The 26419-nt window shown below is 51.2% G+C and overlaps 1 protein-coding gene and 1 long non-coding RNA gene across 3 annotated transcripts; one reads left to right on the forward strand and one right to left on the reverse strand.

The window, feature by feature from the left end:
• Window positions 1–1549: 1549 nt before the first annotated feature.
• On the forward strand, window positions 1550–14293 carry STC2 (stanniocalcin 2). Of its 2 annotated transcripts, none has more exons than XM_044229420.1 (4): window positions 1550–2605; window positions 5313–5455; window positions 7924–8135; window positions 13148–14293. In XM_044229420.1, the coding sequence occupies exons 1-4, from the start codon at window positions 2455–2457 to the stop codon at window positions 13548–13550; spliced, it is 909 nt and encodes a 302-aa protein (XP_044085355.1). In that variant the 5' UTR covers window positions 1550–2454; the 3' UTR covers window positions 13551–14293. The 2 variants fall into 2 exon arrangements, with proteins under 2 accessions (XP_044085355.1, XP_044085365.1); XM_044229430.1 differs by lacking the exon at window positions 1550–2605 and adding an exon at window positions 3374–3473.
• LOC122892675 lies at window positions 8147–9496 on the reverse strand. The gene is made up of 3 exons (XR_006381440.1): window positions 9354–9496; window positions 8950–9050; window positions 8147–8635 (listed from the first exon to the last, which is right to left on the reverse strand). It is a non-coding gene; the product is annotated as an uncharacterized LOC122892675 (long non-coding RNA).
• Window positions 14294–26419: the final 12126 nt, after the last annotated feature.

The raw sequence follows: 26419 nt of genomic DNA on the forward strand, positions 1-26419 counted from the left end.
GCCTATTTCTGTTGCTCCGAGAGCCAAGTGACCAGATGCCTTTTTTAATGCTGATATTGCTCATGTTCTCACCTACAAAAGAGGCTTTGGGGGAAAAAAGCCTACACGGGAAATTCAGGGGCTTATGGAGTTCTTGGAGAGGCCAGAATGCCCTTGTTTGTTAATGTTTTGTCTCTCAAGGATCTATGCGAGAGCATTTTTCATAAAGCAATAAAGGAAGCTAAGTTAACTATGCAAACAAAAGCAGGGTGGGAAATGCGAACCACCCATTTTAATGTACTTGTACCCCACCTCCTTCCACAAAGATCTGAGGCTGCAAATAGTAATTGCTGTTGGAATCCTGGGCATGAGCGCTCGGTTTCTTGTCACGGCTGCAGACTCAAACCTTCAAAGTGACCATTTATTGGGGCTCTGAAAGTCGGGCGGGGATGGTGGACTGCCCACTCCGAAGGCGCCCTCCCCCCGCCCTCCAGACTCCCGACTCGGGGCTCTCGACGCGCCGTAGAGCTGTGATCAGCGGCGGCCACCTGGCCTCCCGCCTCTGCCCTCTCTACGCCCCAGTGCAACCGGGACCCAGATAGGGAAGCTCCGGAGGCCCAACGGGGGCAGCCCAAGGACGACCTGGCCCCCGCGTCTCCGCACCCCCTCCCCCAACCGTGTCACATGGCGGCCCCAACGAGGCGCAGCAGTGCGTCCCGCCGCGGAGACCCGGGGCCGCGTCGCCGCGGGCAGTGGGTGATGAAACCTCCCCGGCGCATTACCGCAGAAGGCGCGGGCGGGCAGCGGGGTGGGGGTTGGGGGTGGGAGCTGGTACCCGAGCTCACCTGTTCTCCCGGAGGAGGGTGGGGACGGCGGGGGAGGGGCGAGGGCGGGCCGACCCGGGTGCGTGCGTGCGGCTGGGCTCTCTGCCGCCACGCTCGCGTCCCCCCCTCCCCCAGCCGCGCGAGCCCCCAGAGCTGAGCCGTCGGACTGACGGTGCCCAGAGCAGTTCCTGTCCCCGGCCCCGGCGCCGGGGAGACGTGAGCGTGCACACGTACACACACAGCGGGGGAAGAGGCGCTCAGAGCGGCGCCCAACTTTCTCCCTGCTTCCGCGGGCCGGGGGAGAAAGCCGGAGCCATCCAGCCCGGGCGGTGCTTGGGGAGGAAGCTGCAACAAGACGGAAGAGATGGAGAGGATCTCCCCGGGTTTGGTTTGAGGGTTTGGTTTTTTGTTTTTGTTTTTTGCCCATTTCCATCGATAACTGGAGACTAAAGGGAATCCGGAGCCGGGCGGCGAGTGGCGCTTTGGGGAAATGGAAGAGTGTGTTTGGAGACGCGTAAAGTTGCCTTTCAAGCTCCGACCTCCGGGGCAAGCGATGCTCCGCGGCGGGCTGACTCAGGGCGGCTTGGGCCTCCCTGTCACCCGCCTAGAAATGATGCAAGTCCAATCGGTCACCTGGATCCCTGTAGCCCAGCCCGGAATCCGTCTGGATTGGGGGAGGGGTGAGGAACTGGCACACTAAGTGTTGCACGGCCCACCAAATGGGGGCAAAAAAAAAAAAAAAAAAAAGCGGGGGGGAGGATGGAACAGTTGCGCAAGCCAAGTCCTATCTAGTGCTTCTCCTATCTCAGTTCGAAAGGTGTTTTTTTTGTTGTTGGGTTTTTGTTTTTTTTTTTTCTTAATGCAAAGCGTCACAAAGCCAGGAATTCCCATCTGTGCTCAGTTTGCCCCTAGCGTCACTGTGCCCAAGAAACTCCAATCTGTCAAGGCTCGGGTCTGGGGAGCTCACTGAATTCCAAACGACAGAAAGAGGAAACTTTCCCGGCAAGATGCGGGTGTGATGCGAGCCAGGGGCCCGGGGAGTGGGAGGTGGGGGGAACGACGCTGTCCCAGCGCAGACCGTCTGCTCCCGCTCTTCTTTAGTCGCAATCGGAGCTGGTATTTGCTTTTATTTTTTAAAGTGCGTTCGGCCATTGCCCTGGATCACCCGCACACGCGTCTCCGGCCGCGCTCACACACACTCATACACGCAAGCAAACGCGCTGCCGGCGCCAGGTCGGCAACTTTCTGGGGCGCTCCCGGCGGAGCTCGGCTTCCTCCTGTAGTAGTTGGGCGCAGGCCCCGCCTCCCAGTCGTGTTGTCAAACGGGCCGGGGTCTCGGATTGGTCCAGCCGCTGGGACAACACCTGCTCGACTCCTTCATTCAAGTGACACCAGAGCTTCCAGGGATATTTGAGGCACCATCCCTGCCATTGCCGGGCAATCGCGGCGCTGCTAACGGCCTGGTCACATGCTCTCCAGAGAGCTACGGGAGGGCGCTGGGTAACCTCTATCCGAGCGGCGGCCGCGAGGAGGAGGGAAAAGGCGAGCAAGGAGGAAGAGTGGGAGGAGGAGGGGACGCAGCCAAGGAGGAAGAAGAGGAGGAGAGCACAAAGAATCCAGGTCTCCGGGCGGGAGGTTTACACACAGAACCATGTGTGCCGAGCGGCTCTGCCAGTTCGTGACCCTGGCTTTGGTACTGGCCACCTTCGACTCGGCGCGGGGGACCGACGCCACCAACCCGCCGGAGGGTCCCCAAGACAGGGGTTCCCAGCAGAAAGGCCGCCTGTCCCTGCAGAACACAGGTAAGTGCAAGCGCCCCCGCGGCAGGGAGCTGCTGGGAGACAACACGGTGCACCCAAGCAGCGCGCCCCGGGCGCTCTGCCCGGAACTGGGAGCCCATCTAGGGCCGCGCAAACTCTTGGGGTGGCGCGGGACATGCAAAGGAAAGCGCGAGGCTAGGCGAGACGCTAGGCTCCGCGCGCCGGGAATCCGCACGTGCTGGCAGGGTGATGAAATGGCTGGAACAGGACTTGTTGCTGTCCTCCCCGGGGTCGAGGGTAAATGAGGCAGCGCCTGACGGGGCCAGTGCCGGCCCGAGAGTTCTCGGTCCAGTGCAAAGCTCCCTGCTCCATCCTGGCCCGCCCGCGGGAGGCAAGGAGGGTCCCCGGAGCCAGCCTGCGTCCTGACCCCGGAGAACTTCTCTTCCCAGCCGGCCGGCCGACCGGGACAGGACTGCTTTCCCCCTCCTCAAAAGATGCCAGACATCCAAGAACTTTGTAGGCGAGACCGATTGTATTGTGGACTTCCCCTCGGGGGCATTGCTTGCCGGGGAGGGGTCGGGGGAGGTGGCGCAAAGCGTACCTCTGAGGTGCTGCTGCCTTCTCTCTCTCCAGGGCGGTCAGCTGGCGCAGAAATGGTGACACGGCCCGACCCGTGCGCGGCTGCTGCTCCATCGGCTCTGCGCTCACCGGCAAGCTGCCGAGCAGAGCCAGGCGTGCAGGGCACGGGGCTGGCCCTTTTCCCAGCTCCTGGCAGAGAAAGACAATCTGCCTGGAGCTCCTTCACTCGGCGCCCCCCGCCCCCCGCCTCCGCCTTAATTTGGGGGCCTGAGACCCAGCGGCAGCGTGCGTGCGCTCACCGCACGAGCAGGAATGCACGAGTGCCCATTAGGTACGCCCGCAGCAAGTGAATCGCCGCCCTGCGCGCTCCTGCCCGGCGCGTCGGGGCCGCGCGTGGGATCATCCAGGAGTCTCCCATCTCCACGCGCGAGCGCCCGCACCCCCACCCTGCGCTGGCCTCAGCCTAGGACCGGCGCCCACCCTTCCCCTTCTCCAGCGCTTTCCCTGAGAATTGAATGTGATTCCCGGTAATTGGTGACCTCCACAAATACACATCACTCATTCTCTCAATAGATTTAATCTGAATGCGGATTATCTACTCTGACCCCGCCCTTCTTCCAAAATATACTTTTCTGATGTAATTTTGAGGTTGGCTTAAATCAGTGAATTGGGTAGGTGGGGGGAGGGATAGAAGAGAGTCTCTTGCACGCGACAGACTGACAGTTAACTCCCTCAGTCTGTCCTTTTGGAGAGATGAATTAGGGCCACATTCTGCGAAGGACCGCAGCAAACTCCCGGATCGCGGGAATTTCTAGGGGATTAAGTGATATCTCACACCGGATCTCTATTTTAAAAGAGCCTCTAAGTGCCAATGCGTTTCTGCAGGCTAGCCCCCATTTGGCTCGATTCCTGAGCCTGCTCGCAACCGCAGCTCCCCTAGCCTGGTATTTTTAATGCTGATGGTTTGGAGGCACTGCCTTAATAGGAATTTTGTTTTGATTTTTAGGTGTTGAATCATAAAGCTGAATTGAAACTGCTTTTTGGACGCTCGCATTTGGGGTCAGGAAGGAAATGGCTGTGATTTAATAGCAGCGGCTTTGAGTTCCAAGTAGAGAAGGGTATTTCATTGATGAAGTACAGAAGGGAGAGAGCAAGCGAATCATTTAAAATCTTCCTTGTGTTTGTGGGTTTGGAAAGCTGAAATTGCTTTTGCTTTCAAACTAATATTTTTTTAAGGATTTTATTCATTTATTTGACGGACAGATCACAAGCAGGCAGAGAGGCAGGCAGAGAGAGGAAGGGAAGCAGGCTCCCTGCCGGGCAGAGAGCCCGATATCGGACTCCATCCCAGGACCCTGGGATCATGACCTGAGCCGAAGCCTTTAACCCAGGCACCCTCAAACTACGTATTTTCACAAAGACTTGAAGACAATGGAAAGGATAAAAAATGGAGTGCTCAGACCTAACTTCTGATTGTGATCTTTGTAACATAGGTTTGGCTGATTTTTTACAGATATAGCATTTACAAATACTGACACTTTCTTTTTTTTTTTTTTTTAAATATATAGCATTCTTTTATTTTTTTTTCCCAATTTATTTATTTTCAGAAAAACAGTATTCATTATTTTTTCACCACACCCAGTGCTCCATGCAAGCTGTGCCCTCTATAATACCCACCACCTGGTACCCCAACCTCCCACCCCCCCCGCCACTTCAAACCCCTCAGACTGTTTTTCAGAGTCCATAGTCTCTCATGGTTCACCTCCCCTTCCAATTTACCCAAATTCCCTACTACTCTCTAACGCCCCTTGTCCTCCATGCTATTGGTTATGCTCCACAAATGAGTGAAACCATATGATAATTGACTCTCTCTGCTTGACTTATTTCACTCAGCATAATCTCTTCCAGTCCCGTCCATGTTGCTACAAAAGTTGGATATTCGTCCTTTCTGATGGAGGCATAATACTCCATAGTAATACTGACACTTTCATAAGGACATTAGACGATGACATTTCCTTGCCCAACTTTTTAGATCCTGAAATAGTCATTTCTAAATTTATCTTCTTAAATTTTCTTGTAGTCCTTACTAGCTTGTATTTCAGCCGACCTCTCAGCATTCCCCAGCATGGCTGAGAATTTTGTATATATTTGTATGTCATTCTCATTTTAGCGGAAATTCAACACTGTTTGGTCAACGCTGGCGATGTGGGGTGTGGTGTGTTTGAATGTTTCGAGAACAACTCTTGTGAGATTCGAGGCTTACATGGGATTTGCATGACTTTTCTGCACAACGCTGGAAAATTTGATGCCCAGGTAAAAACCACATAGAGCACAAAATGTTTTAGGTTGGCATTGCATGATTGAAGTGTTCATTGGAAAGACTTGTGAACAGGTCTCCTTAGCTGATCTTTATGGTGTTTTTTAGCGTTTGCAAGAACCATTCTTGGTGCAGAGCAGGGTGCCAGTTTCTTCCCACACCACTCATGGGGTTTTGTTCCCAGAACTGTCATGGAGTAGGTGAAGTCCTTCTCCACCCTTAAGCTGTGTCTACACAGGCAGAGTGGTATGGAGAGCAAGTTAAACAATCATCTAAGCATTCTTAGCAGAGAACACAAAAGGCAGAACGAATAATAAACATCTTGTAAGGGGACACACTATGTCTGGCCACCCAGAACTCAGTCTGCAAGGCCCATCACATTAGAAACAGGTTTGTCAGGGGAGGACAAGGCCTCCAATTATACATTCCAAGACCTATTTTCACCTACCTGGGGGGAATAAATGAGACACAAGCTTCAGAGAAACTCATCATCTCCATTGGGTGTGTGAGCAGGTAACAGGGATAATTCAGGGCTTCCAGAATAACAGACTTCTTCCTCCTAAGTAGCAGACCCTCCTCACCCAACCCAGAAACCCCGAATGAGTCCTGCTCTATGGAGTCCCCTAACAAGGCCTGACCTACTCCAGCTATCCCAGAGTAGCCAGGGTGAAAAAAAAAAAAGCCTAGTGGTGGCTTGGGGTAGGGCAAGAACCCAGCAAGCCACCTTATGGTTCCAGTGCTAACAACCCAAATACATTTCAGGTGGCAGGTGGTATCAGGCTCACATTCTCCATGTTCTCCCCAGCCCATATGTGCACTACAAAGCCTCCTGTTGTTCTGTCTCACCAACCTCTTCTCCCCTACAATTGGATAGTGGGGACAACATTTGAAGAAGGCCAACAGTTACAGTGTGACTTACGAATGCCACCCGCCACCATCTACTGACATGCTATAGAGAGCCTGACAAAGCAATGCCTGGGAACCAGAAAGGGATGTGACAGGGCTGGGAGCCTACACACCAGAGGATGTGGCATGGCAGGGGGTGGGAAACAGAGACCAGGGAAGGAAAGAGTAGAACATCTGAACTCCTCAAGGCTCCCTAATAGAGCATCCCTTCTGGATTAACTGGAATTAGGAAACGTAATAGGAAATCCGGGGGAAAGATGTGTATTTAAGGGCGATCCCACAGGATGTCAGGGAAGAATACCAAAACAGATTGCTGCAGCCCTTGAATACATTAATCTTCCTTTTTCTCTCAACCAAGAGGAGTATGCTCTCAAGTGAGAAGCATCCCTTTCAAGCTGGTTCCCAGCATGTGACTACTCCATGAACTGACACACCCCACCCTCCATCGTCTTTGGCTCCCGCTGGAAAGTCAGAGCAAAAGGAGCCACGGGGAGGGGCTTTTTCAGCAACCGGACACTATGTGTAGACATTTCAGTTGCTTCTAAAGGAAGAACTGAATTAAATGTGCTGGCTGGCTTCCCACTTCCAACCTAAACCCATTCTCTTTCTCCACTCAGTTACTTCCAGGCCTGTCTAAAAACAGAGGGGTGCCCTCTCCAACGACAGCTTGTTTCTATAGTAATGGGGGAGTGGGGATCCCTAGGTAGGTATCCCACAATGCCTTCCCGCCCTGAGAGGCTGATAAGGGAGTTCATGCCCCAGCCTGCCTCTGCAACCCCAACAGCTGTCTCCTTTCTAGGATAAGAACAATCCCATGGGATTGCCAGGAAAGAGAACTGGGGCCCAGATGTATGCCTGGCTGCCTTAGCCACTCAGAGGCAGGGATTGTGGGGGAGGGGCTGTCAGTCGGGCAGTTCAGACTCCAGATGCTGCCAGGCAGAGTGCCAGGCGGGCCTTTTAGAGGCAATAATCCTAACAGCTTCAAAAAGGAAAAGAATGCTCCTCCTTGAAGGATAGGAGGAGACACGAATATGGGTTGGGGGCTATGGGAGGTACTGAGGCACAGATAGCACCCAATTTCAATGTCCCTCGTGGGGTTGGAGGAAAAAGCAATGATGTGAGACTTGGATCAGCAAGCAGCTTCTCCTTGGGAAACACTCTTGCTGGAAGCTTGGGATTTATGTCTGTCCACATTCCCCTTGGGTTCCAGAAAGTCTGCCCCCAAGCAGCCAACCCTGGGCTGCCTAGAGGACAGACGGCCACAGAAGCCCCAGAATGAGGGAAATTAGTAGAGCAGCTGGGAGGAAGGAGGCAGATTTGTTAGTCTCCCAAAGTAACATCCTTTTTGGCCAAATGCCAGAGGTGTCCTGTCACTCCAGACGTACCCCCTGACGGTCATCAGCCTGTTGCCTGCATGGATGTCAGTCTGAGGCAGGACCCTGGGGTTCAGTTGTCCAACAAAAATCCTGTGCGAGGCCAAGAAGTGTGACTGACAAGCTTCTGACGAGGACTTGTCTCTTCTGCCTCTCTCTCTCTTCTCTGTCCTCTCTGTTCTCAGGGCAAGTCATTCATTAAAGATGCCTTGAAGTGTAAGGCCCACGCTCTGCGGCACAGGTTCGGCTGCATAAGCCGGAAGTGCCCCGCCATTAAGGAAATGGTGTTCCAGTTACAGCGGGAATGCTACCTCAAACACGACCTGTGCTCTGCCGCCCAGGAGAACACACGGGTGATGGTGGAGATGATTCACTTCAAGGACTTACTGCTGCATGAGTGAGTGCCGCCCCACAGGGGCCATGGGAAGGAGGGGGCCCGCTCCTCAGGCTGATGTGGAGGACTTTGAGGGGCCTGTGTCTGGAGGCCGACCTCCCACCAAATGGGAAAGGTTGCACTCTACCTCAGAAAGCTGCACAGACTCCCCTAGGAGGCCCTTTCCTGCTGGCCTTCAGGAAAAGTGAAAGAAATGTCCACCGTTGGTTTCAAAAGCATGAGCCATAGAAACAGAAAATATCATACTAAGCGAGAGATGTGTAGGCTTCAGAAATACGCTTCCCCTTCCCCTCAGTGCGAATCCCAACAGTTCTGAGTATTCCAAGCCGCCTCGCAGGTGCCCCAGCAGACAGCCAAGAGCCCATCACAGCGGCTGAGCCTTTACTAAGTGCCACGCATTGTGCTCAGTGGTTTTCGGGAATCTTTCCCCAGATCCTCACGGCAGCCCTGGGAGCGAGGTACCGTTCTTCTCTCCATTTTACAGATCAGAAAGCTGAGATTCACTAGAGTAAAGGTCATACAGAGAATGAGAGGCAAACCCAGGTCATCCAGCTCTGGAGGCTTCAATGCCAAGAACTGAGAGCAATAGCCCTTTTTCCTGCCCCCATGGCCTTCGGTTCCCTCAGAAGGCCCAGTTCCCCTTCTCTAACACATTGATTCCCTCCCAGAGAAAACACAAGACCCATGTCAAGAACTTGAATCAGCTAAACACCTTTTTGCCAAAGTGGGTAAATATGAACTTGCTTATTCAAAGACTGGCAATTCAGTAATAAACCCCGAAATTGTTATTCCTTAAGGAAAAAAAAAAAAATCTCACCTGTAGGATCCTAAACTTTGCAACGTGATAGAGCATGTGGTACCCAGATGCTCCTGACATGCGGCCTGGGCAGTAGGTCACAATGGCTTCTTCCTCGGAGACTGAGGGCAGAAAGCAGGCCACTTGCTAAGCAGAGCGAAACAAGTCACAACCAGCTTGATGGCACCATTGGTCTTTACACAGTGGCTCACGGAGCCAAATCAGTACAATTTTATGATCTCTTGCTCCTCAGTTGGTGCCATGGCCTTCCCCCTGCTCTGCCACCAACAGGCGACTCCCCACCCCACACACACACCACTTAGATCATGGAGGACAGCAGCCATCACCCACCAGTTTCCACCAGGTCAGGAGGGTCCAAGTATCTTGCAACACCCCCAGATCCCTTTTGGAATTCAAAGATTTACCATGAATCTCTGCCAGCAGCTCTTGCCAAGAGCAAAGTGGTATTGTCTTCTCCTTAGTCACACGGACACCCTATGAAATAGTTATCACTCTTCCAAATACCTGTAAAGACACAGAGCAACAACATCTTCAACAACAACAATAATGATAATCACTATCATTGTGTGAGTGGGCAAGGGACTTGACCTGGACGGTCTCATTTATCGTTCCCAACAGGGCTGCCCAGTGGAGATTACTCTCTCCACCTAACAGAAGAGGAGAGGGCAGCTAAGAGGTTCAAGATCTGACTCTGAGATTTGATCCCCATATCCAGCTTGGGACCTGGCAGTACCTACAACTCAAGCCTATTATCAGGAATAGACATGGGACCTCCTAGCTCCTGACCTGCTCTCTCCATACTGGACCTGTGAGAGGCTCATGGGCTCCCAGATGTAGCAGGGGGTCCTTCCCTTTTCTCAGTTATACCCCCATTATATAAGGAGAGCACTGGAAAGGTCCCTTCCTTCAAGCTGCCCCTGGAAAGAGGCAAATGCCCCATGGCTAAGAGACTCCCAAAGCTCCTTTGTCCTCAGTCCACTGTCATCCACTATAGCTTCTTGGCCTCAAGAACGGAGGAAGGGCATGAGCTTATATATCAGTAAGACATTCCTGGAGTGCAACAAGACTTTGTCTTTTCCAAGATGGGAGAAAAGTCTTCTTTGGGAAAACCAAAGGTTTTGAAGGTTTTTTTTGCTCCCTCTGGAATTTAAGAAGGGGTAAAGTGCTGTGGCTTCTCTGGTACCTCCTCTGTGGAAACATGGCCCATGGGGCCATGAGATTTTTACTTCTCAGGGGCTCTTCATATCATTTAGAATGAACACATAGCCCTCCACCCCAGCCCGCTCTGGAAATGCAGGTGACTCACCCCATAAGTTAGCCTGGGCCTCTTTTAAGAACACTCACTGTGCCTGCACACAAGTCCTCTTTCCTCTTGCTAAGCCAGTATATCCAGGAAGTGGGTCTCACCGAACCCCAGCTACCCCCAGCACCCCACTACCTTCTTTCTGAAGCCATGACTATGGGGTGTGTCAGCTCAACCTCAAGCTGAACGATGGTGTTGTCCTTTAACTGTCTTCACTGATTTGAGCACAAAGGATCCCATCAGTCCCCAGATAGCAAGAAGGCCATTTAAGAATGCGTGGCATTGGTCTCAGATAAGAAAATAAGAACTGAATTTGCTTTTCCCTTTAGAGAAGAGGAAGTCACAGTCACTCTAGAATCCACATCACCCCCATTCCTCAACCCAATCCCTATCCACCCCCAAAACATTCATGTCTGCTTAAAGTGGCTCCCTTCAAGCTCTCCGCTTCCCTCTGTTCCTCTCACCCCTTCCCACCCCACTTTCTCCATATCAACTGCCTTGGCCACCACACACCCTGTCACTGGGTGCTGGCAGCCTCCAGGCACGTCCCCCTCCAAGTATTTTTAAAAATCCTTTAGCCTTGCTGACACCCAGTTGAGAAAGCTGGGCTTTGTCATTAGACACGGGCTGAGCTTGCAGCCTGAGAAGGCACCATGCCAGCTCAAAACACGGCTTAGATTAACACACACCCCTCCCCATGGCTCACAGCTTTCTCCTCGGGAGAGAGCGCCAAAGGCAGGAGAGAGCGTTCGCTAGTCCAGCCTTCTCGGATCCGCCTTGGGGTTCTGAGAGCTCATCTGGCAGGCAGACTGCCCTGGCAAAGGAGGCCAGGAGGCAGTCCGTACATTCCCAAGAGAGCTCTCCCCTTACTCTGGGGAAAGAAAACTCAAAGAAGATCACTGGGCTGGTCCCAAAAAAGACAGATTCTCAGCCCCCGCAATTTGCTCCTGTTGCCCCAGAGAGGGGCAGGTACAAATCAGACACTGAAATCCTGACCCTGTTGTAGCAGATATGCTCCGTGACCTTGAGCTCCCTGAGGCAGTCGGTTGCTAGTTGTCAAAAGATAGAAGAAAGCAAATATGCATGCAGCATTGCTTCTGTGTTGCCCCATGGCCCCCTCTTGCAGCCCGGGAGGAGGAGTGTTATCGCTGTCCTTGTCACTGTTAGGGGCCTGCCTTAGAGAGTTGAAGCGCCCTGTCCATCAGCCATGCACAGACTCTCTGACTCCAAAGGCATCAAGTAGGCCTTAAAAGGCAGCTTGATCTCTATCAGCCGGAACATTCCTCTTCTCTGCTCTCAGCCCAGCTTTAGGCCTTCCCAGCCCAGAAGCTTCCAAAAACTGACTTTCTCCTCTCCCCCGCCCTCCCCCCCACCACCAGCCATCTCCATTTTTACATCTATGACATGAGGACAGTTCAACTACAACTTGAGGACTAATTCATAAAAATGGCAGTGAACTACTTCACAAGTCCTAAAACACAATCTGCTCTTCTGCCTAGCAACTGCCAGCTTGCAAAGAGAAGATGAAATGGGCTAACAGGCAGCCACCCAGGTGGTCCCGGCTCACAGAGGAAAAAAGTCTAGTTCCTCATAAGTGATCTCACGTTCCAGAGGGATTGCCCTGCCCGAGGCGATGGCCCAGAGCTGCAGTGCTCATGGGCGAGATACCCAGAAACTTTGCTGGACTGCTAAAGAATGCTGGTTAGCCACGTGAAACATTCTATACCCTCCCTGGGGATTTTGGAAGGCCAGTGAGATGTGAGAAGGGCTCAGTGAGTGGGCTATGAGAGCCCCTTGCCGGGGACACCTCTTACCAGATGGGCCCGTAGAGAGCAGGCACGCTGTTCCCGCCCGCGGCACACACCTCCCACCCCTGTGCGGCATGATGTGCTCATTCTTCCTCCAACATTTTTCCCAAAGAACAACCCAGGGCAGCTGGACGGCCTGAGCCAGAACCAAATGTGCGTATTTCACAGACCGCCGGCCCTCATCCCAACACCTAGGCCCCTTGTGGCCAGCCCTCACCTCCAGTTCTAGCCAAGCCAGACTGGAAGAACAGAGATGCCTAGAGAGCCACTCCCCGTCTTCAACCTTTAGTACCAGGAATGGGGGAGAGCTCCATGGGAAGTGACTTTGCAGGGCCGTGGTCTGCCTCCTACCCTTCTCCACTGAGTACAGAGGGAAGTGCATCCAGGACCTTCCAGAAACACCCTTCACCAGGAGCCTAAAGCAGGGGCAAACACAGACGTGGGGAAATGGCTTCTGGGAGCCTCACTTAGAGAAGATTGACCTGGGAGAGTTGGCACCAAGTGCAAAGCCAGCGAGCCCCACTGACACCACGTGGCGAGAGGGCGATGTGGAGCTCTGCAGCCCCAAATCTTTGATGGCTCCTCCTCCCCTGCCAAAGAGAGTCCTCAGTTAGGTAGTTCCAACCCTTCACCATTTGCCTCTTATACCACTGGCCCCAAGACACTTCTCTACTCCTCCCACTGAAACCCTCCTAGCTGGCACACGGGAAACATGCCCAGAGCTCTCCTACAGTCCTTTTCAACACTCACACAGCCGCCCTACCTGGCATTCTCCCCCGCCTTCCCCAGAGGCACTATGCACCTGCAAATCGTCACTGGCCATTTTCCTGGTGGTAGTAGGCTCAGGCACCAGCCTGTCTCCAGTCCCCAGCATGGAGCCTGGGAGGTAACGGCCATCTAGGAAATAGCGGCTAAGGCCAGCACTCCTTAGGATAGGAATAAAGACCTGAAGTAATTCCTGAAATCTCTTTCACCAAACTAAGGCCTCAGCCATATGTCCCTTGTGCCTGGTATCCTCCATGTCCTCTGTGGCCCGTTCAGGACTGGTTCCATTCTCTCTCTTTCTCTTTCTGCTCTCCATCTCCAGACCGTACGTGGACCTGGTGAACCTGCTGCTGACGTGCGGAGAAGAGGTGAAGGAGGCCGTCACCCACAGCGTCCAGGCACAGTGCGAGCAGAACTGGGGAGGCCTGTGCTCCATCTTGAGCTTCTGTACCTCGGCCATCCAGAGGCCCCCCACGGTGTCCCCTGAGCGCCAGCTCCAGGCAGACAGAGCCAAGCTCTCCAGGGTCCACCACGGGGAGGCAGGTCACCCCCTCTCAGAGCCCAGTAGTCGGGAGACTGGCCGAGGTGCCAAGGGAGAGCGAGGTAGCAAAAGCCACCCAAACGCCCATGCCCAGGGCCGAGCCGCCAGCCACGGGGGCCAGGGAACATCTGGAAGCAGCGAGTGGGAGGAGGAACAGTCTGAGTATTCCGATATCCGGAGGTGAAACGAAAGGCCTGGCTGGGAAATCTTTCCTCCATGCCGTCCATTTTCTTCTCTATGGACATTCCAAAACATTTGCCATTAAAGAGGGGGGATGTCTACACGCAGGATTTGGTGGGAATTGCGGACTTGATGCAGGTGTGTGCTAGCGGAACGAACAGGTGAGGCAGAGGTGACCTGGGCAGCAGCGAGGTCTCGGCTGGGCCCGTGGAGCGTTCCCACACTTGCACATCCCTAAGTGAGCGTGCACGCGGCCTCCTTGCAACTTTGTCTTCTTTCCATCCGTGGAGCCACTGGGCGGCGGCCTGCGGTTTGCTCTGCTGTGGGGGAGTTGGGCCGGGGAAGGGCAGGGGTCAGACTGGACCGCACACTCGGTGCTGGGCTCCAGGCCCGCAGCTCTGGTGCTGTCTTGGCAGAGGGCGGGCTGGATCCGGGTGCAGCAGTGAATGTGAAAACCGCCCTGGGAGTCAGAAGGGTGGAGAGGAGATGGGGGCTGTGTGGGTGCTTGGTGCCAAATGGAAGTTCAGTTTCTTGCATGGGGCCTTGAGGTTTGGAGCTGCTGGGGACGGGGAGGGCAAGGGTTCTAAGTGTAATTTCTGAGCCATTGTTCCGTCTGGGGGACCATGTCCGAGGGAGTGGTCCCTGTGGGTCTGTATATTAACCACTGCTTCGAATCTCTATTTCACTTTTTTATTTATCCAGTTACATCTACATACCTGTCGTCTAAATAAATGGCTTTTGAACAAAGCAACTGGGTCATTAAAACCAGCTCAAAGGAAAAAGAAATACAGCCCATCTTTTGGGGATGATTTTTTTTTTTCTTTTGAGTGCTCTTTTAAAAGGAATCAAAGAGCAATGTAGCCGTGTGTCTGCCTGCCCGGCGTGAGCTCACAGCCACTCCGAGCAAACCACATCCCTGGAGGAAAACGCACACGTGAGAAGTACATATGACAGATTTTTTTTCCTTAGCATTTGGTTACCCCACCTTGACCCTCAGCCAAGATCGATAAAGCCTTGTACCTGATGCCTTGAGGCCAAGTCGGAAATGGGGCTTCTCGGTGTGCAGGACGGAAAGGGGGTGAAGAGAGCAGAGGGGGCTGTGGCTTCCAGCAGGGAAGGCTGACCTTTTACATAAATGGAGGCGACCGCCAGGAAGCACTGAGGGACAGGATTTTCCAGATCCGGACTGGGAATGTAACAACGAAGAAAGCAGTCCGAGTGGACAAAATAAAGACAGAGAGGAGGGACAGAGCTAAAAATCCAAGGCAAGGAGGGGGGAGTGGGAAGAGGACTGTAACAAAGGGTCAGCAGAATGGGGTTCTTGGGGTTGTTCAAAACGTTCCACAGATAGGCCTTTTCTTTCTTGCCTACTGAGTTATCAACATTAAAGCTTCTCTCTCGCAGCTAGTACTCAAACAGGAGGCCAGGATTACAAGGCGTAGACAGGTGTTCTCGGCCAGTTCCTTCTAGAGCAGTGGTCAGCAAACTTTTTCTGTAAAGGTCCAGAGAGTAAATTACACTGTTTTTCATTTGGCGGGTCATGCGGTTTCTGTCCCAAGTACTCCCCTCTGTCACTGTGCCCGAAAAGCAGGCATATATAAAACAACATGTCACCAACCGGCCTGGCTCTGCTCCAGTAAGATTGCATTTAACAGGTGCCCACTTGGATCTGGCTCTTGGGCCCGAGTTTTGGGACCCCCATTCTAGTGAGCTGGCAAAAAAGTACGCACCCTCTGTTTGATCAGCTTAGAGCTCTCCCTCGAAGTGACCCGAGGCCAGAGGTAAAGAAGTTAAATTTATCTGCTCTAATTTGTTCCAGGGAATGCCCTTACCCCAAACCCGGCTAGTGTTTTTATTACCCCAAACCCAAGCTCATCAGTGCCAGGACATGCTGCTACTGGAAGGTCAGCTCCCCAATCTTCCATGATCCAGGTTAGAAAGAAACCATTTGGGTGTGGGGGGTAGGGGGAGGGGACAAAATGCTGGGAGAAGCACCTAAAAAGCTGGAGAGATGGTGCGCTTAATCCCGCTCTGCCCTCCGGGGGAGGAGGACCGGTGTGTCAGGCTCTGCCATGGGAACCGAACGTAAACCGTGGCTGTCTCATGCCATGGGCCACTGCAGCATGTTACTGTTTTACTTACATCACTCAAAAGCTGAAGCAATAACATTCTCCCGCGTTGCTGGGTCAGCTGTTCATTTGTTCGCCAGCTCCTGGGCTGGATGTGTGAAAGGCATCACTTTTATATTTTCCTCAGTGTAAATGTCTTATGTGTTCGCCTACTGATGTCCCATTTGTTGCTTCTATTGTAAATATTTATCATTTGTATTTATTATCTCAAGTGTTTTCCCCCAAGGCATAAAATGGCTTACCGTGTTCATTTGAACCCTGTCACTGATCTCTGTTGCCTATTTTTCATACCACTAGCCTGTTACTTCTCAAAAGTCAGGTAGCTCTCATTTCATTCTGGTTCTTAATGTTTTTGAAGCATACGATAGTATTTATCATGAAGGTTCTTTGGCTCAAAACGAAATAAAGTCCAAATTCCTACAAGAGTTGACAAGGCATTTGTACAATCTAAAATGTAAGCAAAGTAGTCATTAAAAATAGACACTCAACTTGGGCTTCATACTTCGTACAAATTGACTCTTGAGCCTTCCTTTAAGGAAGGATGTGGATTTCCAAATAAAGATACAGCGTTTACTTTGAGCTTTGCATCTTAACAAGATGATCTGAACACCTCTCCTTTGTATCAATAAATAGCTCTGTTGTTCTGAAAGGAGAGGACCGAGTACAGCAAAATGCTGGCACCTGAAACCAAATAAATAGCAAACACCAGCCCAGAGCTGTAGTCATACTTAGACATGCACACACACACACGCACACGCACACGCACACGCGCATAAACACACACAGAGACATTTAAACTTGAACCAAGTAAAAGGCTTTGCTAGAACAACATGGAAAAACAATGCTACCGGAGCCCATTTCCTAAGGAAGGACAACCTCATCTGGTCTCAGAATTGGCACCACGTGAGCTGTTAAGTAATAATGTCTGCTTCTGTTACGGATTTAGGCAGCAGGACATGAACGTTGTCACATTGCATTATTTTTCTCCATTCATTAATAAAGATTTCAAATAAATGGCTTTCCCTTGAGTAGCATTGTTATCTGAGAGCGCTTTGGACGAGCCAGTGCATAGGGGGAATGGCTGTGCGCAAGTGAGTTTTGAGTCCGTTTAAAATGCTGGATGCTTGGTTTACAGGAAGGGAAACCAGGTGAAGACAACCCTCCTGGGCTTCTCCTTCACTGGAGGGACTATGTCCAAAACACTGCCTGAGTCACCAAGACACAGAGGTGAACGAACTCCATGCAGCCTGCCTGGGGAGCACCAGCCCCCCAACCATTAGGGACAACCTCGCAGCTCCCTCTGGTCTCACCTGTGAGACCCTGGTCTCCCCTGTGGCCTGGCCACCCTTTCTGGCAGACTTGAGTTTGAGGCCGATGCCACCAGCACAACAGCCCAGTGGCCCGGTGCCAGCAGGGAAGCTCCTGCCTCCTCCCCAATTCAGCCTCACCACAGCGAAACAGAGCTGGAGTTCCCGTTTCCCACAGTGCACCCACCACGCGCCAGGCGTCCTGCCACACATTTCACATACATCATCTCACCCCGACTACACCCTACAAGTAGCGGGTATCATCCCCATTTTACAGGCAAAGAAACCGAGATAGGGAAAGCTAAAGCAGCTGGGCCCAAACCAAACCCTGGCTAGTGAACAGGGTTGGGGCGGGGGGCGGGAGTGGGGGTCTGAAGCCAAACCCAGCTCTACGACTCTAAGCCCCCCTGCTTTCCCCCCACTTCAGCCTTAGAATCTCCACATTTGATTTATTCTTGATTTAAGCCAATGAGTATTATTCCCATTTTACATGAGGCTCAGAGAAAGAATAATTATACTCTTATATTTATAGCACCTCCGAGGAGCTCTGCTTTAGAACAGAAAGGAAAATTGTTGCCCTCACCTTTCCTCTCAGCAAAGGCTCAAATTTTGGTTCAGATAAGGGAAAGCAGAAGAATCAAGGAGTCTCATCACTTTTCTGTGCATGTAGATAATTTTTTTTAAGATTTTATTTATTTATTTGACAGGCAGAGATCACAAGGAGGCAGAGAGGCAGGCAGAGAGAAAGGGGGAAGCAGGCTCCCCACTGAGCAGAGAGCCCGATATGGGGCTCGAACCCAGGACCCTGGGATCATGACCTGAGCTGAAGGCAGAGGCTTTAACCCACTGAGCCACCCAGGAGCCCCAAATGTAGGTAATTTTTTGAAGGTTCTTGGGTGTAGCTGCGGGAAAGTTTGGGGAGCAGCTGGCTTTTGTGAATTTGTGGCTAGAGTTCTGTCTGCTAAGCCCACCCAGTCGCCAGCTCTGTCTGAGAAGCCGGGCTCCCTTGAAATCATTACCGCCATCATCACCCTCTTCATGACACCTGCGATTTCATGTGAATTTATCATGTGCCCCCCCATGTGTTCTACTGGCACTATTCGGAACCCCATTTTGCACATGGAGAAACTGAGGCTCAAAGGCATCTTAATATGCCGGAGCTCGTCCAAGGCCAGCGAGCTCTAGAGGTGGCACGCCAACCCATCCCAGGGCTCACTCTGCTCAGTTTAACTTGCAGTGTCTCCACCCAGGTGTGAAAAGGTGGGTGAAACACACCACATTGTGGCAGTGGCACATGGCAGCTGGCTCCCTGCCCCCAACCCTTGGGCCAGCTCCAATCCATCCATCCAGAAATTATGAGACTGTGGAAGGAAGAAGGCAGAAGGGCTTCCAAGTATGCTGGTATTTAAGCAAAGCTTCCAAAGGAAGCTGGAGCTGCGCGCCCCAAAATCTGGAGACAGAAATCTGAATTTGTTCTAAAGTCAACAAAAGAGAAAGCCCCCTGCCGAGGAGGGGACAAGCCTTGGCCAGAGCACAGGTTTCATGTGAAATTATTTTTTGTGGGCGGAGAAGAGAAGAAAAGAGCAACAGAAGCCTTGGGCTAGGAGTCATGCGTTGCCGCTTGCATAAGCAACTCTGTTGTTTTCACTCCCCAAAAAGAACACACACACACACACACAAAATCACTCCCTGAAGAGAACGAAAAAAAAAAAAAAAACCCACACACAAAGCCAACCTAAGCTTATGCATGAAATGGGCCCACCAGGATAAACCCTGACATTTGCTCAACAGAACCCAAGCCTCGTGGCTCCTGAGGGCATGCAGCCCCCCAGCCGCCATGTACCAGCGAGTCTGCCCAGGTGAACGAAAACTGGGAGGGACAAGAAGAGCTCCCCCGAGGAGTGCTCAGAGGCAGGGCAATCGTTCATCGGGTGCAGAGGAGAAGCAGCTGGTTCCATTTCTCCTTAGTTGTTTCCCCGGACTTTTTAATGGTTCTTCAAGTTAAGGGGATTGCCCACGTACACAAAAAACGGCCTGCTAACAAGGACGGCGACCGTCCGCCTGCTGGCCTTCCTGAGTCAGCAAAGGAAAAAGATGGCTTTGTGCAGGATAGATGATCAGGACCTAGAATTCTGCCCTAGTGGTTGACTGCTATGTCGACAAGCTACCTCTGAAACAGACAAATTAAAACCATCACTTTTTTTGCTCCCCGTTTTGTGGGTCAGAAATTTAGAAAGGGCTCAGTTAGGTGGTCAGTTTCTTATCCACTTGGCATCCGCTGGGGCAAGCAGGGCTGGAGGGTCCCCTTCCCTGGTGGCTCCATCAGAATGGAGGCTCAGGGGCTCCTGGCCTCCCTCTCTTGTCTTTCCATTGGCCCCTCATCCCCCAGGTCTTCTCAAAGCAGGGCTCTGTCAGGGTGACAGACACAGGCTGCCATAGGAGAATTTAGAGAACGTTGCCGGCACTCTCTTCAACCCCAAGCTAGGATTTTTATTTCATCCTTGGTTTTGTAACCATCCCAGGATCCAAATGCCATGAGAGATGAGACCATGTCACTTGTACAAAATTTCATGTCTGCCCAGCAGCCAGCCATTGCACAGAGTGAATGAATGAATGAATGAATGAATGTCTAAAAGGGTGCCAAGCTGTCAAATCAGACAAAATTCAACACACTTCTAAAGTAAATATGACCTTCTCTCCTTGTAAGGGCCACCCACATGTCATAGAATCGATGAGCAGACATCAAAATTGAAAATCCCTGAGAAGCCTGTAATTTTGGAATCAGGAGACAGAAGAATACCACTCTTCCCTTTCTTGCACTAGGTAAATCTCTCTCTCTCTCTCTCTCTCTCTCTCTCTCTCTCTCTTTTAATAACAACTGAGAAACATAAATCAGGACTGGCCCTGAGATTTTGGTAAATTAGTTAAACTTTCTTCAGCCACAAAATAAGGAAACTAACAGCTCGCCTGCTTCCCTCACAGGGGTCAGTGAGGACAAAGTATCTGGAGCTGTACAAGGGTCACGATACATAGGAAATGCTTTGAAGACCATGACCTGTCCTGCAAACGGTGGGTATAATTTTTCCTGCATTTGGGAAAACTCCCCCTGCTACAGCCAAGAGTCCAGATGAGATGGACTACCCAACCTTTCCACTGTCCTGGTGGCTCTCAGAGGCAGCTACAAAGCCTTTCGTGGCCAGGACTGGGGACGGGGCGGGGGGGGGGGCGGGGAGGGCAGCTTGGCAGGGTGGGAACCTGCCTGAGCCAGGCATGAGAGCCCAAGGCCAACTGCAACCAGGTGGGGACCCTGAGCAAGGCCCAGCCTCTCCCTAGATGTGACAGTGACCGAAAAGCAGCTTCACCTCCTCCCAGTCGTGAGTTCCCAGGGGAGCTCTAAAGGGCGTGCTTAGCCAGACAGGGGCAGGACCAGGCTAGGGGAGTGGAGGGCCTTCCTGCCAGGCTCTGTCTGCAAACCTCAAGGCAAGGTACCCACAAAAAAGCCAGCTCATAAACCTCCTTCATGAGAAAGGAAAGCAGAGACTGACAGATATGAGGGAGAGAGAAGCTTCAGGGCCAGAGCCCACTCCACTCTGCTCCATGCCAAGGCTCCTGAGACTTTGACATTTGGAAAAGATCTGGCCTGGTGGAGCCAAGGATTTGGGACAGGGTTCCTTCCGGCTCCCGGGAGTGTCAAGAAGAAGAGAAGGAGGAGGAGGAAAATGACTCAGCTGAAATGAAGAGAAATGTATTTTTAAAAAGCGAAACGATGAAAGGCACAAAGGAACAAAATGGAGCCCCAGGATGGGGTCCAAATGCCTTCTCAGGGTAAGTGGGGCGAATCTGCAAGAAAGGTCGAGAGCTCACTAGGGTTTCTAAACCGAGAATAACGCCACGAAAATGAAGAGAGTCCTCGGGGCCGGCCAGGTCTGTGGTCCCCAGGGGCTGGTGCCCACCTCTTCAGGAGAGATGCTAAAAAGCCATCCAGCAGGGCAGAAGCTTCTCCACACTTTTGATAAGGATAGTGTAGTCAGTTCTATGACAGAGGAGTTGGGTGGAAGATGACCTCAGGCCCCGGCACCTCGCAGGGGGCTGGAGAGCCCTAGGACTCCTCCCTCACTCTCTCACATCCACGAAACAGGGGCGCCTCAAGGGAGGGAGGTGGAAGGAGGCGCCCTCCTCAGAGGGTGACACAACTCCATCCCCTCCAACAACCAAGGTCAGAGGACCCTGATTGCAAAAGCTTCATCTTAAAATATTCAGTGGGGAGCAAGCGTGATAATGAGAAGAGATGGGAGAACAAAGAGAAGCCACAGCTCTGCGTGTCCCTTCCCCTGGGTCATCTGGTAAGTGCTGGGTTCACAATGGGGTTCCACCCCCTCCGGGGCATGGAACAGGCATGGAACTCCATGGAAACTCACATTTCCAGAAAACGGGAGGCTGGGAGGAAGAGTTCAGCTAAGTATGGGCTACATTCTGACAGAAAATAGGGAACCAGCAGAGAATTCCTCCCCCACCCCAGATCCTACATCATCGCAGAATCTTCAAGAAGAGAAGCCATCCTTCTGACCCATTCAAACAACAGCCAGCATGGGAAGGGGGTCTGGGGCCTGGTTCGGGGGTCTTCTGGCCTCCTAGTGGTCATGGCTCTGCCAAGGAATGGGGCCAGCTGCCCTCTCGAGGCCCTTCCCTGCTGGGCATGAATGTCCCAGGAGCCCTTTCCCAACCTCTGGGTTTCTACACAGACACCCACAGGCAGAGATGGAAGTAACCTCAATACATATGTTTCCAGGGCCTGCGGCCTCAGAAGCTGTGTCATTTAGGGGAAGCAGAAACGGAATTAAACGTGCAAGAGATTTGTTGGGAAGAGGCTGGGAAGGATCATGCAGAGCGGGCGGGAGCTGGAGCAGGCAGGCAGAGCCTCAGACCACAGCGCAGGCCTGACACCTGCCAAGGCAGGGAGGACAGAGGGAAGGCTGCGCAAGACTACAGAGAAGCTCTGAGAAAGTGTCAGCCAGGGTATGGGGACCAAAGAGCAATGGGTACCACAAGAGGAGGGCTGTGTTGAGAAGGTATGGCCTGCTTGGTCCCCATCCCCGTGTGGTCACTCCTGCTGAGAGCAGCCTGGACACTGAGATGGGCCCCAAAGGAGAGGCAGGAGGAGGCTGAGCTAGCTACAGAGCACTGCAGGGAGACCTGGGCCTCGCTCTCCCGCCGCAGCTTCATTGCTAGCACTTTTCAAAACACATTAAAGCAGGGCACTGTACTCAGTTCTTAAGAAAGTTTCTACCTATGGCCAGCCCTTGGGCAAGAGGGCTATTCACAGGTTATTGAGAGAAATAAATGAGAGAATGAATCTAACAGTAATTTTCAGCCTAGAAGGCCCACACTAGAGGTTCACAAAATCGTGGCTCACAGATCAAATATTGCCCTACATGTATTTGGTTTGAGTTACATGCTGATTTTTTTAAAAGCCAGATTTGTTGCCAGCACATACAAGCCATAAAAATACAGATTTCCAGCTTCTCTTCAAGAATAAAAACATCCACCGATCCATCCCAAGTCCTCTTTCCAGTTCCCCACAGTCCCTACCACTCCTGTTGTCCTAACAGGACAACACTAACATACTTGATGAGCCTGGCCCCCGTAGACCACCTGCCTACACTCATGGATGCATCCAAGCCACTCATGGTCATTCCATTTCCTAAGGGGATACAAAGAGGCGCATTCAGAAAACCAAAACAGAGTGCCAGGAAATTAAAATATATGCAAGAAAAATGAAAAATACAATAAATTACCTTGGAGCTCAATTTGGGAAAATCCCTCAGAAAGAGTTGAATTATGGAAGAAAAAATATAAGAAAGGAGATTAGTCTCAGAGACTTAACATCCAAACAGCAGGAATTCCAGAATAAGGGAACAGTGGAAATGGTAGGGAGAAAATTATCTAAGAAAGAACATGGAACTAAAGGAAATGAATCGTCAGATTGAAAAGGCCTAAGGAGGACCCAAGACAGTGAATGAAAAAAGGCCCCATAAGACGCATTTTTGTGAAATTTCTAAACTCCTAGGAATAAAGGAGAAAAATCCCAGAAGCTTCTTAGGGGTAGGGGGAGGAGGTACATAAAAAGAATCAAGAATCAGCATGGACTTGGACTTCTCAAAACTTCTCAGTTTTGGAGGCCAGATGACAAAGGACCAAGGCTTCAGCATGCTAAGGGAAGTAATTCTACACCCAGTCCAATCATCAATTAAGTGGGAGTACAATCCAGATATTTTTTAAAACATGCAAAGTCTCAAAAAATCTCCTTCTCAAATATCCTTCCACAGGAAGCTCCCAGAAGCTGTGCTCCACCAACATGAGGGAGTAAAGTGAGAACAAAGACATAATCAGATCCAGGAAGCTGAGATCTAGCACAGGAGAAAGGGAAGGAACTTCCCAAGAGGACAATAAGAAGGGTCCGGTGGGGAGGGAAGCAGAGGACAGAAGTTGACCACAGGTGATCACTTCAAGGCACTGTGAGGGAGCTTAGGAATAAGTTAGTGATGGTTAAATTAGTTACAAGAAACTAAGCAAACCAAAAATGAGCAAAAGACTTGAACAGGCATTTGAGAGAAGATGACGTCCAGCTAGCTCATAAGCACATGAAAAAGACCCCAACGACATTATTCATTAGGAAAATGCAAATTAAGGCCACAACGGTAATCACTCTCCACCCAGAAGAATTGATCAAATGAAGGACGACAGACAATCCCAAGTGCTGAGAAGGCAGTGAAGCAACTGGCTTTCTCATATGTTGCACATGGAGACACAAATGGTGTCTATGGCGACACCGGTGAACTCTCTGGCAACTTTTTATACAGATGAACGTCTGTCCATCTTATGGCAGCAACCCTACTCCTAGGAATGTGTCCACAGAAATGAGTGCATAGAGCCAGAAAAATACTAGTACAAGAATATTCAGAGTAGCTTTATGCCTGACTGCCAAAATCTGGAACCAGCCCAAATGCCCATGGATAAACAAAGCGAAGGAATACAGGAACACAACTCAGCGCTGTGAATGAAAGGAATGAATGACGGAGACACACGATCACATGGATGAATCTTTAAAACATAAGAAGGGTAAGAAGCCAGCCAGAAAAGAATACATCGGGTCTGAGTCTAGTGATACAAGGTTAAAAAGAAGAAAAAATAGTCTATGGAGTTGGAATTGAAATAGTAGTTAACTCTTATGGAGAGAGGGCAGGGACAGGCAGGTGCTAACTGATAGGGACACAAGGGTACTTTCTGGGGATGTCATAGGTCTTGTGTCACAGGTGTATCGTATGTGAAAGACATGAAGCCAGACACTTGAGATATTTATGTCTCACTACGTGTGTTTTATTCCTCAATAAAGTCTTGAAAGGAAACTAAACAAATCAAAAAAGGTACATCATTAATTCCATGAAAAGTAAAAAGTTATATTTAATAAGAAAATGTAATCATGGCACACTCCCTGTAAGTATAGACCTGGCTCAGCGGCAAATGGTAATTACATGGTGGTAACAATGGATAAATACATGATCTATATGGGTTCAACCAGAATCCGTACTGGCTGGCCGGGCAGGAGGGCAGTTTGTGTGTGAGGACAGCTGAGGGTTAGGGGATGAGCAAAGAGAGCTAAATACAAATATTTTGTAGTTGGCAGTCATAGATAATATCTAAAATCAGAAAAACAAAGTCATAGCAGCGAGGCATATTATTCAGACATCTGGAGGAAAGTACTGGAAGAAAAAGCTAAAGGACAGCAAGGGGTTGTTGGTGGGGAGGAGTGGGGCAGGTAATGTGGCTCTGCTAGAATTCGGTTTGGCGGAAAGGAACAGAAACGCAAAACAAAATCCCTTCATTAAGCCAGAAATGCATTTCTGTGCCAGGTAGAATTCTGCAGATAAGTAACTCAGGGCTGCTCCACAAAGTTCGCAGAGACTCTGGCTCCTCTTTCTTGTTGCTCTACCACACACGTGGCCTCCAGTTTCAAGATCACCCTATAGTTCAACATGACTGCTCCAGCTCCAGCCATCAAATCCATATTCCTGCCAGCAGGATGGATGAAGGGTGTCTCCCCATTGTCTTTTCGGGATGTTTCCCTGACGTGACCACACAACACTTCTGTGTAAACCTCACTGGCCAGAACTGAGTCCCATGGTCACTCCTCATTGCAAGGGAGGTTGGAAAAAAACCATCTCTATTCTGGAAAGCCATGTGCCAGTGATGGAAAAAGGAGTCTCTGCCAATAGAACTTGTGTTTAAAAATTTTTAACTATATATAGGTACTAGTTAGCTAAAAGTTAAAATTTAAAAGGAAAGAAATAGCACGTGCAGTGAGGAGCAGCTTTGCCTGGTGGACTGGCACGACAGGCTCACTGGTCCTGAGGACACACCTGGGCAGATGACTGAAGACACCTAGTGGGTGGGGGACCGCCATCTCCAGCCTCCCACCAGGGCCAGGGGCCGGAAGCAGGCCCGCAGAAGGATCGCTGAGAAGCTGGCCTTGTGGAGGGAAGGTATTGAGTGGCATGCACGGGGCCATGACCTACCACGAGTGACCGCTTGACAACACCCTTGCGAGTAGCCCGGGCTCTGGAAATCTTTCCTCAACTCCCACATTTAGACCGGGGTTTGAAAAAGAGAGAGTTACGTGATGCCCCTAGAAGATGGAAATCATTATTCCTCCTTTACAGATAAGAAAACAGATGCCCAGAAGTTAAGCAACTTCCCCAGGTCGCAACAGCAGTTGCGGAGACTTGACCTCAGGAATCCCCGAGACCTAGTCACAGTTTCTCTCCTCCACAAGACAGGCACTCCTCCAAGGGGCCTGGCGGCCACCCGCAGCTTTTGGATTCTCCGCAGGGCCACATCAGGCCTGTCAATAAGTCACAAGAAGCAGTGACTCATCTGAAGACAAGATAAACAACAGGGAGGCCCGGTGGGATGAGAGGCCCGGTTTCCTAGGAAGTTGCCTTCTGCAGGGCTGTGAGAGTACACAGTCAGCCGGCAGGAACCCCTTCTGCAAACACCAGCAAGCAGTTTGCAGACAAAGTGCTGCTGGTATCCAGAAAGGGGCAGCCAAGCTGGGAGCTGCAGAGTTATTTCAATCCTGAAAGGGCTTTTGTCAGGCCTGGGCTATGAGCCTAAGCATATAGAATTCCAAGCCTTTCCCTTCCGATTTCTCCAAAACCAGAAAGAAAAGTCATTCTCTGCTGTTTTAAGGATAGTAATCTGCTGTCTCTCATCTGAGAATCTCAAAATGTTTCACCAACACTTCTAGGTAAAACTGCAGACCCCCCGAGTGACTTTGGGACGGTCACTTCCTCTCCCTGAATCCCAGGTCTCAGGGGGAAGCAGATGGTTCTCAGAGAGATGGAGGCAATTTGGCAGGGGGCAGAGGGAACTTTCTGAGC

The sequence above is a fragment of the Neovison vison genome, chromosome 1 (assembly GCF_020171115.1).
Source record: "Neovison vison isolate M4711 chromosome 1, ASM_NN_V1, whole genome shotgun sequence".
Classification (NCBI taxonomy): Eukaryota; Metazoa; Chordata; class Mammalia; order Carnivora; family Mustelidae; genus Neogale; species Neogale vison.

Excerpts from the sequence above, each read along its gene's own strand:
- STC2 (XM_044229420.1), top strand. The coding sequence starts at position 2,455 with ATGTGTGCCGAGCGGCTCTGCCAGTTCGTGACCCTGGCTTTGGTACTG. Across the intron at positions 2,606-5,312 it reads CCTGTCCCTGCAGAACACAG|CGGAAATTCAACACTGTTTG; the intron begins GTAAGTGCAAGC and ends TTCTCATTTTAG. Across the intron at positions 8,136-13,147 it reads AAGGACTTACTGCTGCATGA|ACCGTACGTGGACCTGGTGA; the intron begins GTGAGTGCCGCC and ends CTCCATCTCCAG.